At 45.0% G+C, this 17,712-nt stretch overlaps 1 protein-coding gene across 4 annotated transcripts in view; it reads right to left on the bottom strand.

The window, feature by feature from the left end:
• The window catches only part of ACOT11 (acyl-CoA thioesterase 11), a 100,848-nt gene that overhangs the window by 12,170 nt on the left and 70,966 nt on the right, over nucleotides 1–17,712 (bottom strand). For all 4 annotated transcript variants that reach the window (XM_067535504.1, XM_067535503.1, XM_067535505.1 and 1 more), the window contains 7 exons: nucleotides 14,623–14,683; nucleotides 13,954–14,055; nucleotides 8,824–8,959; nucleotides 7,333–7,489; nucleotides 4,971–5,090; nucleotides 3,958–4,102; nucleotides 878–933 (listed from right to left, as the gene is read on the bottom strand). In XM_067535504.1, the coding sequence (XP_067391605.1) occupies nucleotides 878–933; nucleotides 3,958–4,102; nucleotides 4,971–5,090; nucleotides 7,333–7,489; nucleotides 8,824–8,959; nucleotides 13,954–14,055; nucleotides 14,623–14,683 (777 nt within the window). The remainder of the gene's footprint in view (nucleotides 1–877; nucleotides 934–3,957; nucleotides 4,103–4,970; nucleotides 5,091–7,332; nucleotides 7,490–8,823; nucleotides 8,960–13,953; nucleotides 14,056–14,622; nucleotides 14,684–17,712) is intronic.

Raw genomic sequence — 17,712 nt, 5'->3', positions numbered from 1 at the left:
TGACTTGAAAACATCTAAATTATCTAGATATTCTTTAACCTGTCCTCTCTCTATTTTGGCTTGCGTCCCTTTCTCTTTGTTGCTAATATTGTGTTAAGTATCTGGTCACAATTTACCTTTTTTTTTAGTGAAGACAAAATAGGCATTAAACACCTCAGCCTTCTTGATGTCAGTTATTAGCTTTTCTTCCCCGCTAAGTAGAGGCTTACACTTTCCTTCATCTTTCTCTTCTTCCTAATGAATTTATAAGCCCGCTTCTTATTGCCTTTTATGTCCCTTTTTGATTTTCAGATCCTTAAATTGCTCCTCATGGAGCCATACTGGCATCTTACTGTTCCTTTCACACTGGGAGTTTGCTGTTGCACCTCACTACTGTCTCTTTGAGCAACTGCCGCCTCGCCTGAACTCCTTTCAATGTCTTCCTGCTTCAAGCAGAGCATATTACTGGATAGGTTGGGCTAGGAAGACAATTGGGTGTCAGGCCTGAATTCTAATCCTGCTTTCAATACTGCCACACTTTGGTGCTTTAAGGAAGCCACTTGAATTCTGGTCTCAGTTTCCTAAACCTTAACTCACGGAGTGCTGGAAAGATAAGCTCCTCCAGTCTATGAGAGATGTTTTGAGATCCTCACGTGGAAGGTGCTATGTAAGCGCCAAAGATTATCAGAGCTGCAGGAGTGCAAACCCCCTCACACACCTTCGATGGTACAAAAAGCCATGGCTTGCATCCAATTTTCCCACCCCTTATTGAGTGATCTGCATGTGATCATTCAGAACAGAACATGGGCTAGAATAAAAACCAAACTGCTCTATTTAAAACACTATATTCCCCAGTTATGTTTTCCTTCTTAGATTGAGCTTGATCCTCTTCACTCACCTGTCCAATCTAATTTTTTTTCTAGCACTAGCTTCTCTGTACCGTCTCTCTCCATCCTGCGAAATGGAAACACATTCGTTAGGATACAGCTTTGGAAAAATAATGCATTTATTGATTGGAAAAAAAGATTCTTCAGCATTAAGGAGGCGTGTGTCTGAATGACCCCACAGCCCCCACTGATCTTGGCAACACAGTGGCTGGGGAAATGCATGGAATGCGAATGGAATCACGACACTGGCATTGTCCACGCTCCGGCTTTTAAGTTTGTTCTTGGTTAGCTCTAACTTTGGCTACTGTTTGCACACATTGTGGTTAACAGATGGCAGGAAACCAGGGCAGCAGTCAGTGTCTTGCCCCCACCAGCTGCCTAGATTAGGACTGTCTTCCTAGAAGCAGTTCAGCAGGCTGGGTTTGTTGTTTTTGCAGTAGAAAGAGAACCTCCCAACTGTGTCTGTGCAACCAGGCTGGCTAATTCCTCCACCCAGCGACTGTACCTCACAGCAGGCCACCCCAGCATGCACTGCCTCACATGCTGCTGGTGCTACTCTGTTCATGTGCATGGCCTCTGGGAATTCTACCCCCTGCAGGGGCAGAGTAGGATAGCATATCAGGTTTTTCCCAGAACACACTGATACAACATAGGCATCCACTTCTACCACATTGCATAGCCTAACAGGGCCAATGCATTTGTGCTAGGGGTAGGACACTCCTGCGCAAACAACTCAGTTGTATTTGTTGTAATCAGGACACACACGTGTGTCCCAAATTGGTTACAAAAACATGGCTGTACTTGTCATGTAGACAGGGCCACTGGCTGAAGGCAAGTTAGCATTGTACAGCTCTTTCATTTGGTGTAGAGGATACTGGTCAAATACTTGTGTTGCATTACTTCAGGCTCCCTTGACACACCCTGCAATGCAACGCTGCTGCTTGCCAGTAGTTATAACTGGCTGTGAATTTCCGCCGATACGCCAAATGTGCAGATATAGCACCAAGTGATTTACAGTGACTATTTCAGTTTTACTGCCATTTGTATCAAAATTCAAATCACCGTACTGAATTCACAAAAACTTTTCAAACATACGAGTCAGCCTACTTCGGAGTCCATGATTTGTTTAAACTCACCGCTGTTCCTGAGAAGTTTAGTGCAATTGACTCAACCCTGCTCAGTATTTGAGATCAGCTGCTGCACACCCAGTCAGCCAGCCACCGAGGAGGGAGAGAATGTTAATTAAAAAAGCCAATGTTTTGCTGACATTCATGCGCTTGGCAATGCATGGTACAAAGAATGATATAAACAAATTAGAACCAGGAAGTTTTGAGCTCCATCAGAATGAAGCGAGGAGGATGGGAAGGAAGAGAAACAAAGGTTGATTTGTCAAACAAAAAAGAAAAACCAGTACTTTCCCTTCCTGAGTTACAAACAGAGAATGTTAAAGAAGAAGTGTTTTAGACGTACATGAGTGGATCCCATGGTCCTTGAGGACTTCAATGATGCAAAACTGATTAACTAAATCAAAGAGTCTCTTTAGGGTCATGTGAGACTTGAAGAGCTGGTAAATGTTTCCAGTGCTTTGCAAACAGCTAAATGTACTTCACTACCCAAGTTGTTCACCAAGGCCCCAATCCTGCAATCACATATGCACTTGCTTTAAGCACATGAGTAGTTCCACTGACGAGACAAAAGCTTGAACCTACACCCACTGAAGTTAAAGCTTCCATTAACTTCAATGAGCACGTGATCAGGCAATGGGGCCATATTTTTAAAGGTATTTAGGCACCTAAAGATACAGATAAACAGCTAATAGGTGTGTAGATGCTATTAAAAATCCTAACTCCCATGGAAATCAAATACTTAAAAAAAAAAAAAAAAAAATCTGATCCTAGGAGTGTAAGTGTTATAGGATCAAGGCTGAAGACTTCTAACCTCTCTGCCTTCAGTTAGTTCTAAGAAGATAGATGGCACTTGGCAGATGTAAGCCGTAAAAAAGTTCCAGATTTAAACATCGAAAACCAGAAAAGTGTTTTTCAGGTAAATTATCCCTCATTTTTAGGAGTAACTATTTTAGTATTTTCAAAAACAACAACGTTTTCCTAATTTAAAAAAACCCCAGCACCATGAAACACACACATTTGAGACCCTCGGAATCCCCACGCTCACAAGGTTCCAAAAAGGGAGGTATCCACCTCCTCTGCAAAGTTTTCAACCCCGCCAAAATGGGAAATTTGGGGTATTTTTAGTGTTCACTAAAAAAAAACCCCTCTTTTCAAATGTTTCAGTCAGGGAGGTTTTACTGGCTGAAGAGAATGGCTAGCGGGCACGTGCATGGAACATCAGACCTGCTCAACTGCACGGGACCACGAGGGCACCCTCCAGCTGTCCATCTTCTTCAGCCTATGGGTAGATGAGCCCTCAGGCTACTATACAGAACAGAGATTCCCCTTTAATCCCAGGAGTGGAAGGTCCTGACTCCTATGCACCCAATGGATGTAGAATAAATGAGGACTGACGCCTGTGCAGCCATAGAGAACCTCTTTGCTGCCCCTCCCACTAGAATTTACCCTAGGGTATAGAGATGCTTGTGCTAGCCCTGCTTTTGTGATATGCCCTCCAGCGTGCTGCCATGCAAGTAAAATATGCTTTGGAAGCTCAACAGTTTATGATTTTCATTCTTTCCAATAAATTGCAAGAAAGAGGAGTTCTAAATAGTAAGCAATACTCTGTTAAGTCTTGCCTGGCTAATACATTTCTCTATATGGGGAAAAAATTTGTATTATTAATATGGAATAATCAATTTAAAAATGCTCTCTGTTGAGCAATTTGATTGCCATCATAGCAAGCTGAATACACACACACACACACACACACACACACACACACACACACACAGACCTACCTTCCCCTTCTCCATCCCCCAGTGAATCAGATAAATGCTATACAACTAAAGCCTTTCAAACTTGAGACAAAAACAAGATTCAGTTGCATCCTACTTCCCTAGATTCCTATATCAACACTGCACAAGAACATAGGTGTGGGCAAGGCCACTTTCTAGGTCCTGAATTATGGTTTCCATTCTTACCCCAGCTTCTGGTTTCACCATCGGAAGGGTAGTGGGCTGACCCTCTGGATCCAAGACAACAAATGTCATAAAGGCACTATTGATGTGTCTTCGACTAGCTTCCATTTCCTGTCGATAGGCCATGACACAAACACCAACTTCCATGCTGGAGAGAAAGAATGGAAGTGTATCATCTCTAGGCACCTGGGGCGTAAAGCAACGCTACTGCCTAGCTAAAGGAATCCAGCATACCATATACGTATTTACCAATGAATAAGGCACAGGAGACTAAGAGAGGACCTACTAGATCAGACCTGCTCAATCAGTAGGACATGAAAAAGGCAATGACTCAAGTAGAGTGCACGCAACTTTTCACATCTTGATGTAAGTTTAAAAAAAAACAAAACAAAACAAAAACTTGAAATTTTCGCAATGAAATCTGAAATTTTCCCCTCCAGTGTTTTTTTACTAGATCTGGTCACATGGACTGGCTGCACTACTCTATTATGTGAAGCAAATTTACCCACAGACAGACACGCAGCTCCCATGAATTTTAATGGATGTTGCATATCCTTTGTCTGGGAGCAGATTTAGGGCCTAAAAGTCTATTTGAAAAATTCACCACTTCTCATATGAGAATTAAGGAGGTTTTTGTTTGTTGGTTGTTTTTTTAAACTCACAATAAAACCTATTTTTTCCTGCCTGATGTTTAAACCTGACCCATGTAGGAAGCAGAACGAAAGGAAGTAAACAGAGACACACAGCAAATGGCTGCAACAGACTAGATGATTTGACAGGTCTTTTCTACCTTTTATTTCTGTGAATTTATCGATTGTGAATTCATTTTTATTTGAACCCATTTACAGTTATTTGAGCAAGCCAATTCAGATTTATTCTCAGAACAATCTACTGCCCTAACTTCTGAATCAACCTGATTTTACAGTTAGTAATGTATAGTAATTCAAGGGGAAACCACAGCTTCTGTTGAACTTCCTTATCAAGTCATTCAAACCCAGGAGCGGAGAAAAATGTACCTGTTTTTGAAAGCATTATTAACAATAGCCTTTAACAGAAGGCGGTCCCCAACTTGTGATGGTCCCCTGAAATGGAACATTTCAATGGTCTTCAGAGTGGGGTGGGCACGGCACAGCCGGCTGTGGGAAGGGAGAGAGATTTGATTCGCAAAATGCACTCAGAACGAGGAAACCATTTAGTCAGCCACCCCAAAGCAAATACTTCAATACTGGCCCACCTATCACCTTACACAGTGCCCAGCAACCCCCAGCCAGCCTTAAGTATTTGGACATATCTCCTGCCATTCTCCCCTCAGAAAGGCAGCTGTTGAGGCCTGTTTTCCCCCTGAGAACACTCCTTTTGCCTTGGCCTCCAACCTCTTGCCCCTGATTCCCCATGTTGTGACTAATGATCCTCAGAGCTTGGAGGATCACTTGTGCAGGGAGAAGCATCTTTTTCCTAGCCAATTGAGGGACCACACTCTGCGGTTCTCATGTGGCAGGGCAAAATTCTGCCAATAAAGCCACCGCCAGGTCAGCTCATTACAAGCCATTCTCTGTAGCCAAGTCTCTGATTAGACCCCCCCTTTTCTCCCAGAAAAGGGCCACAAGATCCTTCTCTCTCCCTTCGTCACTAGCGTTAGAGAGAAAGGAGCTTGGTTTAAAAAACAGCATCCAAAGAACAGCATCCTTTGCAGTGAGTCTTCCTCTTGCTACCGCACTGCAGTGTTAGCATTTGGTAGGCGCCCAAATGACGGCGTGGGATTTGGGCCCACATTTATTTTGGAACAGATACAAGGAGACAACAGTCGTACAGACAGCGCAATGATACCAGCAGCCAATCCAAGGGTGCCTGGCGCTTTACATACATTTTATGATTGAATAATTGGGGGGGGAGGGGGGAAGAGGGGAGAATATCTGCTCTGAATCTCTACCAGTGCCCTTCAAGTGCAGCTGTTCTTGGGCTATATTTCCATTCCACTTTAAAATCAGAATAGAGATTACTCATTGTTCAGTGCAAGTCAGCCTGAAAACTCAAAGTTAGTCTTTAAAGATCAAAAAAACTAACACAAAAATGTAGATGGTGAAAACTGGGATAACATTTAACTCCCTCACTACCTCCCTTGCCATGGCAACATACACAGGGGATTCTGAATACCCAAAATTAATGCCTACAGAGCGCCATCTAATGAACAACGGCTGATTTACCTATGACAAAATACATCAGTTCTTGACCTACTTCAAGGTTTAAAATATATAAGAACTGGGTGATATTTAGCTCTTTTCATCAGTAGATCTCACAGCGCTTTACGAAGGTGGTAATCATCACTCCCCATTCTACAGATGGGGAACCAGAGGTGCAGAGCAGGGAAGTGACTTTCCCAAGGTCGTGAAGAAGCGTTTCCAGGATCACAACAGTACACACTAGAAATCTGTCCCTGGTCAAGACATAGCACAGACTACTTATCTGTGCATACAGAAACAGTGTCCAGCTTTGCACACGAGCTGCTTCTGAGAACACACTGGAAAAAAGAGTCCTCACAGGGGAAACCTACTGTGATGGTCTGGCCCAGGGCATTGTGCTCCCCATGACTAGCTGCCTCGTGAGGAAAAAAGGTGCACGAGACCATGCATTGCAGCCTTAGTCAAGGGGTGAAGCAACTGGTTGCCGCTCATCCTGATTCTGTGGCATCTATTTCTATGGTCTGACCTCACCTCACATGGAGCGAGGTTTATGGGACACAGAGACCCCGTGGCACCTGATGCAACGTGATAAAGCCTTGTGGTGCGATGCAATGACATCATGACATGGGGATTTGTCCCTCATGGCATCTCATAGGCAGGCGGTCTATCCAGATCCGGCTCCCCAAGAGTCGTGCTAGCTTGGAGAATCGGCAGTGTGGAAAGGGCAGTTTGAGTCCATCCCATCTCAGGCTGCGAGGGCTGGGCCTATTCAGTATGAGGACAGCAGATGGGCAAGATTATGCTGCTACAGAAAGTGCCCTTGGCAACTGAGTGATGGCGCTCTCTGTCCCCCCCGAGTCAGTGCTGAGCCCGGCCCATGCAGGGCATTGGAGTGCTGTGCTGTTGTAGGCCTCAGGGCCTGAATGAAAAGCAACAATAAGATCCTGATCATGGTAGTCCCTGAAGTTCAGAGGGTTTTTGTCTTGGCAAGAACAGAGGAAGAGAATTACCTGCCACCCTCCCCACGTCATTCCAACTGCCCAGTACCCTCCTTTCCTGACTGCTGTACCATGTTGCTGTGCCTCGCTACAGGAAGACTTAAAGAAGGAGCAAAAGATGCCAACAGCACATGCAGGCGGAACCCTTTCCCACGACAGAGGCGTCTCCAGACTAGTGGGGGAGAAGCTCAGAACTGCACCTTGCCGCTATCGTGGCAACGTTTTCCATCCACGCCATGATCTGGCCTCCAAACGTGTTTCCCTGATGGTTGGCATGAGGGGGCAGCACTAGTTCCACGCTCTCCACCCTGGTCTGTTCAGCAGGCACCACAGTGTTACAGTCTCCGTTCTCACGCTCTGGTACGAAAGAAAGAAACACACATGCTTATCAGACTGGCGTGTGCAAAGGACTCACCCCACCGGGCTGTTAGCTGCACAAGTAATCACTCAACCAACTACTACAAAACATGCACACATGCACCCCATTCCCTTATCCACCACCATGCCCTGTCTCCTTCCAGCCTAGGGAACTGTCCACTGCCTCGTTGCCTGGAGAAGGATTCCCCCTTCTCACCTACGCCACAGTCACCAGCCATCCAAGCGAGGTCAGCTGAGGAGGCTTTAGGAACATCTCAGTGTCCCCGCTGAGTGCAGGAAAGCACTCACTGGAGAGCAATGCAAAGTGCTCTTCCCCCAAACAGGGTGGGATGCCATCGCCTCAGCAAGCTCCACCCCTGAAAGCCCATGGAGCGTGAAATCGGGGATCAAATCCAGCTAGTCTCTGTGGTGCTGCAGAACATTACCACCAAATAATATTTTGCACTGATAGTCCCTTCCATTAGAGGAACTCGAAGCACGCTGCAGACATTAATGGGTGGCCTCACAAGCACTGCTGTGAAGCAGGTATCTTCACTTCACAGGTGGGGATTACAGAAGCCAAGAGGTTCTGAACCGCCCAAGATCAAATCTGTGGCAGTGGCTGGAACAGGACTCTGATATCCTTCCCCGCCTGTCCTGTGCTTCAGACCAGCACCACCCTTCAGGAAGCAGCGATACATGGGGAGTGTATTTTGAACCTCGTAATCTCGTGGCAGAGGCCAGGTTTATAGGATATGGATTAGAGGCAGCCGAGTCGGAGGACCACACAGCAGAGGCGTAGCCAGAACTGATCTTTTGGCAGGGCCTGTCGTCGACACGGGTGGGTACAAGCCTTGTGTCACAAGCGAAAGAGAGGCTGATAAAAACGTGGGATGAACTGCTTAAAATCTGATTGGGTGGGCCTGCTTTCAAAGCGGGTGGACCATGGCCCAACCAGGCCCACTCATAGCTATGCCACTGCAGCACTGGGAGCAGTGGAGCTAAGAAATGCTATCTTTTAACCCCAGCTCTGCCAGCAACTCACTGTGCGGCCCTGGCAAAGTCACTTTATATCTTTGCCTCAGTTTCTCCCATCTGTAGAACAGGGAGACTATTTACTTACCTACCGGGTATGGCTATAGCAAGGAATAGTTAATGCTTGTACGATACTCTGAATATTGCTATCCTGTAACCGTACACTAAGGTCTGCATTCAGGAAAATAATTCCACACGTCCCAACTGTTTTCTGACACCAGCTCTAGGCAGTCAGACCAACGCCGAGCACCGTTTCTGGGTGTGCTTTGTTCAGGGGCAGGTTCCATGGGGCAGCTTACCAGTCTGTGTGGTGCTGTTGGTGAGCAGATCCTTGATGGTGTCGGTGTGGGCCAGGCGCATTCGGCGGCGCTCAGCAGCAATGCTGTATTCAGTCTTCTCTTCCTCTGTCTGAGGAGCCAGTGGTTTTAACTTCGTCTAGATGCAAAGATGGGACACAGTCAACCCTCAGCGGGATTCTCAGTGCTAGTGTGGGGGCTCTTTCCCCATCACCAGGCTGGTCCCAGTGGGATGCGGTTCAATGATTAAAGGGGAAATCAAATAGGAACATCCTCACTCCTTATCTACAGTACTTTTGTATTCAAACTGAGATTTCCAGTGATAAACGCCAATGGTTCGTATGAATGGGGAAATAGAATTCCTTAGGGGACTGAATTCTGCTACTGGCTCTTAGACGTGCTGCTTCTCCACAAGATATAGATCCCCTTAGTGCCTTTCTTCCCAAGACATCCTACAGCACTTCAATCACAGCAGAAATGAGCCCTTTGCATCCAAAGCACCTTCCATCAGATCTCAAAGCGCTTTACCAGCATGAATTACTACTATTGGTTTTACAGCAGCATCTGCAGACCTCAGCTGAGATCAGGGCCCCATGTTGCTAAGCACTGTACAAACATGCAGCAAAAGACGGAGTTCTTTGGGGCAAAGACTATCTAAAATAAACCAAGACACCGGGTGAACGGGGAAATAGATCGGCATAAATGGAAGTGACTCGCCCTCACACAGCAGGTCAATGGTCGAGCTGGGCATGGAACCCAGGTGTTCTCACACCCAGGCCGGTGGACAAGGTCCCTCCTCTGAGGTAGGCAAGTATTAACCCGACTTTACAGATGGGGAAACTGGCACAGAGGTGAAGGGAACGGTAGTGCCTTGCCCACAGTTAGAGGCTGAACTGATTCTTCTGGAAGAAGCATAAGGTAGTTGTTACAGCAAACTGCTGGAAATCAGGAGATCTATTCTATTCATGGCTATGACACAAGTTTCCTTCTCAGATCAGTCTGTGCAGGGTGGAGAACAATTGGGACTTTAAAAAAAAAAAATGAAATCAATATGATTTTTTTTATTTAAATGCAAGCTTGTTTATAAAAATTAAGCCTGTTTAAATAAAATTTGAATTGACAGCCTATGCTAAGGCCTACATTTATTATAATTATTAAAATAATTTAAGTACAAAATACATTAAGCGTATATGTTTGCTACAAGTTTTAAAGAAAGTCAGCCCAGCAAACTGGTGGAAGTCACCGGCTAAGCACCTGGAGCCTGAGTTTGTTGAAGAACTAAAACTAGCTATAGACAGCTGTAACCTCATCTGCAGGTGCACAGAGAAGATTTTCTTCATTTCAGTTTATTCAAGTAGTTCAGTTCAATGATTAGTTCCTTCAAGGCTAAGCATTGAAAAAGCAGGAGAGCTTGTTTTTTCTTTTCCCCATCGGTGAATAAAAGCTAGGTGGGAGAAGATGAGATCTGCCAGATCTCAAAATCTTGAAGGACATGGGGGCCAGAAACAATCGGTTCAATTCGCTAACTAAAGATGAACAGTTTATCATCTAAACTATTTTATTAAATTGGTTTAAATACAAAACATGTATCCAGCACATTTAAGACAGTTTTATTTAAGAAATAAAAATGCAGTTTTTCTGCATTTTTACTTGAATTTTCATCCATATACAGCTTGACAATCATACGTAAAAATTAATCTAGGTAAATACAAAAAATGCAACATTTACCTTTTTCTTACAATTTAAAAAAAATTAATATCTGAATAAATGTAAATTAAGCTATTTAATTGCTTAAATAAATGTGTACAGGTCCTCCTGGATAGCAAAAAGAAACACCAAATTTAATGTAAATAATATATCTGGTTGAAACGCAACATGTTTTAATGGTTACGAACCAGTGAGAATCAACCTATCTTTAGGAAAATAACTATAAAGTACAAATTCAAAACATTATTAAAAAAAAACCCCAATAATTTAAAGTCAAGGTTTTATGCTTGATGGTTAAAATCATGATTAAAATTGCTGATTTGAATCAATCTACCCTGCCTTTATGCAAAACATGGCAACAGTTTAGCAGCACACTTCAATTCTATACAGTGGTATAAGATGCAGGATGAAGGCTACCATATTTAATTGATACTACAGCGGAGGTTTTAGATAAAAAGCAATCACCCAAATTGGAGTTTGGCTAGGACCCTGGGACTAGCTTCCAGCGCACTGTGGGATTTTAATAACCACAAAGGATCAGGAATTAAGTTTCAGGTCTCATACAAGACTGATGAGAAAATAGGTTGTTATAAGAAATACTCAGCTTAAAAAATATTCAGTAAATGAATAGGAATGCCATTTATTGGTTAACATTTATAAGCTTTTCTACTAACCCTTTGAGAAATCTAGTTCCTTCTATGAAGAGAACCAGCTAGTGAGGCAGTTAATAAAAAGTATATACAGATTGTGATACTGTATGAAATATGAGTGACCATTTATTATAATATTAATACCAATGACAAAATTGCAAAGAATCTTACAAGATATGCCATGTAAAAATTATGATTTGCTAAATATAAGCTTATCTATATGTATGTGTCGTCTCTGTAGTGTAAGTTATTAATATGTGTGATATATCTGTATCTCAAATTTGTGCTGTTACTGGGTGACACCCCCAGACAGATTAACATCAGCACTATCCAGCCTGCTTGATGGCCCATCAAGGGCAATCAGCTAGACAATGCACCCAGCCAGAGAAGGCAGGGGCTATGCCTATGAGTCGTCAGGACATGTAGGGACATGCCTGTGGACAGGATAATCCTATCCAAGTGCTTTTCCTGCCCAGTACCCATGTGCTGCTGCTGTGAGCTTATTTGGGACTAAGGCTGCACAAGATATAAAAGATAGCTGCACCATCTCCATCTTGTCTTCAATCCTGCTTCTTTTCTTACCTCGGGATTCATTTCTCTAGAACTGAAGCTTGGCACAAAGGACTGGCAGACCCATCCAGGTACTGAATGTGCTCCAGAGGAACTTTACAAGCCAGAAAACTCACCACTACCACTAAGACTTTGATATATATGGACTTGGAAGTGATCTGTATGTATCTGATTGCTTTGATCATTTAACACCTCTTTTCTTGTTAGTTTCTTTTCTCTTATAATAAACCTTCAGTTTTAGATAGGAAAGGGTTGGCTGGCAGGGTGGTATTTTGGGTGAGAGCAGTGGTGTACTGAGGGCGGTTGGGGGGCCAGGCCCCCGGGCGCCAGCCAGTGGGGGGCGCTGGGCACGTCCTTCACAAAACGCAGGGCAGGGTAGCAGGGGTGGCGCAGGAGCAGAAGCGGGAGCAGCCACCCCTCAGTCTCCTGCGCCCTCCACCCTTACCTGCCGCTCCAGCTGCACAGCCCGGCACTCCCCCTGGGGTGGGGGGCGCTCCGGGTCGACCCTTCACGATGGGGGAGGGGGAGGGCGCAGGAGGCTGAGGGGCAGCTGCTCCTGCTTCTGCTCCTGCACCCCCCTGTAAAGGGCTGACCTAGCACACACCCCCATGCCGGGAGGTGAGGCCACCCCATCCCAGCCGACACAGGGGCTGCGGGCCTGCAGTGGGAGAAGCGGGCGCCACATACTGGGTAAGTGTGTGGGGGTGGGGAGTGTGGAGCCAAGCCTGAATTTTCAGCCCCCCCTTGCACCTCACATCCCCCCGCAGGTACATATCCCCTTCCCCAGGGCAGCTGGGGGCAGCGCTGGGACCCCTCCTGCCCTGAAGGGGGGGGGGGTGAGGCTTGGGGGGTGCAAATGTAGACCCTCCATACGCCACTGGGTAAGTGCCAAACTAGAATTGATCTGGTCATGTAGAGCATAGTTTCTCAACCTGTGGTACGGGTACGCGAGACACAGGCAGGGGGTACGCGGCGAAAAACCCAGTGAAGGGAAGCAAGCGGCAGCCACTGACTTCTGGGGAAGCCAGGCGGTGGCTGCCTGCTTCCCACCCAGTCCCAGCGGGAGGCAGGCGGCCCACACAGTGTGATTTGCCCCAGGCCCGCACCCCCCTAGGGACAGCCGTGGGGAGCGCTGCTATCCACTCTGGTGGGCCGCCTGTGCCTGCTCAGACTTCACAAGTTCCCGCCTGTGTGAGGAGAACACCACGTGACCCCGCCATCAGGCCATTGGGGTTGGCTGGCATTGACCTTGGCTCCTATATGGAGGAAGGAGGGGAGAAACAGCAGGGGTTTTGTGATCTGTCACAGCAACACAGCACTGCAGAACTCTCCTGCTTTACGAGAAATGCAGTCGTCCAGTGGTAAAGGGGAAAACGATTGTATTTCTGAGTGGAACATTACGTGTTGGGTACTTAAAATTTTCAGAAGTTAGGGGATACTTGCTACTTAAAAGGTTGAGAAACACAGCTGTAGAGGATCAGGAGAACATTGCACAGAGTGAGCAGTTTTAAATAACTTCTCACTTTACTGGACCCAGTTGATGATTGAGAGCTAGAGACCAACATGTAGTAAAGGGACTGTGTGACTTTCTTGGGGGGCGAGTGGGGAGTGCTTCTTGATAATCCATGTGCGGGGATCAGGAGCAGAGTTTGTGACGGACTGTTGAATCTAACTATAGTGCGAGTCACCAGTTTTGAGAGAACCTGCTCTCTCCCTTTTGCAGCCTGCCCTGACCTTGGCATATTCAGCGTGGGCTACCGTGGGCACCTGGGGACACAGATGTTCAACAAACCCTGCAATCCAGATTAAGTTATCCCTTCACACACGTTGTGGTAGTACTTTGAGGCCAGTCACATCAGGGCCACATTCTAACAGAACATTTACAAACACAGTCAATACAAAATGACCCACTGTTTTCATATGCATTATACATCTGCCAAAGTATTGGGATAAATGCTACAAAAACACAACTAAGGATTATATTGTGTCAGATTTACAGTTCCACCAGACATCACTGGTATCACACTGAATGATCTTCACTTGGTTTTTTATTAACTGATTTTATGGGCCTAATCCAGTGCCCTTTGAAGCACTGGAAGTCTTTGCAATAGATACTGGATCAGATCCCAAAACCAGGTTCTTTTAAGTGCCGAGAACTGACAGGTAGACATTACATTAGCTTGATTTCTGCAGGAAATGTTCCTACCTTGGCAGTAGCTTTGCCTTGTGCAACAAAAGTAGCATAGGCCTTGCACACATTCCACTGTTTCCCACTGCACAGATCTTCATAGCTGACCTGTATGCCAACCTGGAGGGAATCACAATAGAAATAGGCACTGAACAGAACATGATGACTCAAATTAAACAAATCTTTCCTATCTCTATTGGGGGAAGAGAAAGAAGGTTTGAACAACCCGACAAGGCACCACATGAGAAGAAAACCGGAGGATTCAAATCCAAAGAAGAATTATCTGGAAGAGGAAGACGCATTTGTATGCTAGCTCTGCACAGCATCCAAGTGTTTGCTTAGTCCCGATTTAGAAATTCATAATTTCAACTATTTAATGGGAACTGTGAGAGCAACAACTGCACGGCAAGTGACGCTGTTTCCTAGTGAACAGATCACAAGGCAAGTTATCTGGTCACCAAAATGAAAACCAGACATCTCTCACTCACTCACACTCACACACCCGAGGATGTTTGGGTAGCAGAATAGAATCACCTTCTAGGATTATTACTAGGATGATAAAAACCACTCAAAGTCAAGGAAAGAAGAATCTGCTACCAGTGGGTACACAGTAGCACTGACATGCAGGTTCACAGTAAGGTTGGAGAATAAGAAGCCCCACAAGACAGTGGGTTAAAGCATACAAACCTCCATGCTAGAGTTAAAGGCTCGGTTTACTTTGGCTTTGATGTTAACAACTTGGCCAACACTGGAAAAAAAAATACAAATAAGGTATCAGTGGAAGATGCCAAACATCCTTGCTAGAGACACAAAACACAAGCTGGAAACCAAGCAGCATCTTTCACAGCACTGCAGGTACATTCCTCTATTGGTAACAAATGCAGCAGCTTTTGTAGCAGAGCTGCCATCATACTGGCCTTAAACTAGTTATAAAAGTGTGCGTGCACGCCCTCCCCTGCTCCCCTCAATCTTCCAAGCTAAAGATAGCAGACCAATCCCTGTTCAGAAAATTGCACTGATTGATTTATGATACAGCTAGACACCAGCTAGACTTTGACAGCTAATGTGTTATACAACTGAGAACATTCCCTCCCGTCTCCTTTAAAAAAGGACTAGAAATTACTGTTAATGCTACTGCAACACAGCATGGTTAAGTCCTCGAAAGTCAGGATATGTGAACGTTAAGTCTGAATGCACAACTTTAGCTTCTATCTCGCCTAAATGCATGACTGTTAAGTCTATTTTATTGAGGCTTTTCATTCAACCCTAATTAAACAGTTAACTAAGTCTATACTCAGCAATTGGAACCACCGATTCCCGCACATCCCTCAAGCAATTAGCAGATTAAAAGACAGTCAACTTGAAATCTAGTCAGTTTTCTTTTTAACGTTGGATTCAAAGTAATTTCAGATGCTACACCTGCCCCCACGTAGCTCTAGCAGCTTTTGGGGATTTACAATCCCATTTTCTTTTTCAAAATGTTTCTGCTCCCCTAGTGAAAGACCCATGGAAAACGAGGGACCAACTATACAGGGGAAACAAGGAAGCTAACCAAACACGCGACAAAAACAATATGCAAAAATAGAGAAGTATTTTCCTTCCTTCATATCTTTTGCAGTTTGTCATCTTGGATGCTACTTGTAAGCAGGAGGCACTCTTATATAAGTCAAGGCACTGTTACATAACATGATCAGTATCACAGTATCAGTTGGCTCTAAAAAGGAAAAAATTTGCAAAAAGCTGACAAATATCATGGATTCCAGTTTCTGGTCACTGCAACAAACTTGTGAGTATGAAAGTGGATGTAATGTAAAGTTTCACTGAAATTCCCTTCCAGCTGGGTGTGACCTGTGCCATACTATATGTCACTTAGTGAAGAAGCTCATCTACCTCAGATACCGTGTACATTGGGGGCCAAATCCTACAAGGTGCAGGACACCTTTCATTTCCATTGATTTTGAAAGCCTCCCTGAGAGTTTGGAGGCAATCAGCTGCTCATAGACATGAGCCTTTGGTCTGAGAGAAGAGGCTGCACATCGTTAGTTATGTTTTCTAAAAGCCACAGCAGTGAACGGCCAGCGAACACTACATTTTACATGCACGGCTCTCGCAATCAATCGAACCTCCTTGGGAATGCCAGCTCTTTTCGATTCCAGTGGAGACCACCTTTACGCCAACACCAAGTCAATCTCGAATTACAGAAATATGCAAAGTTTAAGAGAATGGCCCCAATGCATGTCAAAGCTAGTAGGTACTGACCGCTCGTGTCAATCCAGTTAATGCTGCTACTTCACACCACCGCTAAGTTAGGCTAGCGACTAAGTCTAATCTACTGCTTTAACTTTCCACGTGGCAAACATTCATACCAGACATCGTCCTCCCCATTCTGCTGCCAGGGAAGCATTATTTGAATCTGTCTGATACAAAAGAAAAGTACGGTATGGGTAAAAAAAAACAGAAGTTGTACCATACACCGAGATGGGACATCATGCCCAGAACTCATCTCATCACATTTTAGGAACAGCCTTTCATTTTGTTGAATTTGTGGATTATTTCTGTTGCAGCCACCCTGACTGGGAACTCTGTATAGCTCTTACCACCATGGGAGCCTGACCCCCAAACAGGGGAACAAGACTACAATTCCTGCCCCAGAAAGCTCGCACTTTAAGTTTATGATGAGATGCAATAGGCGAATGGCATAGAACAGGCAAAGGGGGGAGATGGGGGAGGAGACTGGGAAGCGGTGGTAAACGAGTAGAAGGATCCCACTTTACATGATAAAAAGCAGCCCCAGATTGTCCCCCTGCCTAGCCTAGTGTTCGCTGTTTATCCAACAGGGTGTGTTTTTAGAAGGCGTTTTCCATTTGCTCATGTTGATTTTTACTGTAGATTGCATTAGAACGGACAGATCTGGAGTCGGGAAGTAAAAGCCTTCGCTGAGTTTTAATGCCAGTGTGTCCGTCCCACTAGCCCCATTAGACCCAATCATCAGTTCTCTCTCTCTGCTTTTTGCACCTTATCGACTGATACAGCCCAGTGCTATAAAAGCTAAGGGCTGGTGCCAGGGTGCATGAACTCACTCAGTTCTCTTCCTCAGACAAGCCCTCTTATACACATGCCAGTACGCACTTAAAGGGACATTGACAATTTGAAATCTAGTCAGCTCTTTTTCAAAGCTAAAGGAATAGTTTCAGGAACCGCACATATACATTGCCTAGATCTGTGGTTTTACAAATCACATTTTCCTGTTTCTTAAATGCGTCTCTCCCTCGTTGTGGGGTGTGTGGAGGGGGAAACAACACACACCACACACAGAGGAAACAAAGAAACCAACTATGGACCTGATCCAAAGCCCATTGACTTCAGTGGACTTTGGATCAGGTCCTTGCATGTGTGGTCTACACTGGGAGGAAAGCTCTGGACTAGGGCTCAGAAAATCTGGGTTCAGTTCCAGGCTCTACCATAGACTCCCTTAACTACTCCCTGCAGGTGAGCCCATGGCCCTCTCGGAGTGCACTGAAGTTTCTGGAGCTGTGAGCAGACAAAGCTTTCCAAGGGGGCAGATTATTGACCCAGTGGACTTCCATAACTTCTCTGGAGCTGTGTGTGATCAGCAATCCCAACACTCATGCAGTAGCAATGACTGAAGGCAGGAACCTTCTAGCGCAGACATCAGCAGGGTTTAAACCTGCCATGCAGGTCTAAGATATCAGTAAAATCAATATAGATGAGCTTATTGAAACAGTACCTTATGTTTCAGGTAATTCTTCCACAGAC

The sequence above is a fragment of the Emydura macquarii genome, unplaced genomic scaffold (genome assembly GCF_026122565.2).
Source record: "Emydura macquarii macquarii isolate MOO-44397 ecotype Brisbane River unplaced genomic scaffold, CSIRO-AGI_Emac_v2 contig_3506, whole genome shotgun sequence".
NCBI classification, from domain to species: Eukaryota; Metazoa; Chordata; order Testudines; family Chelidae; genus Emydura; species Emydura macquarii.
This window is presented reverse-complemented; position numbering and strand designations above follow the sequence as displayed.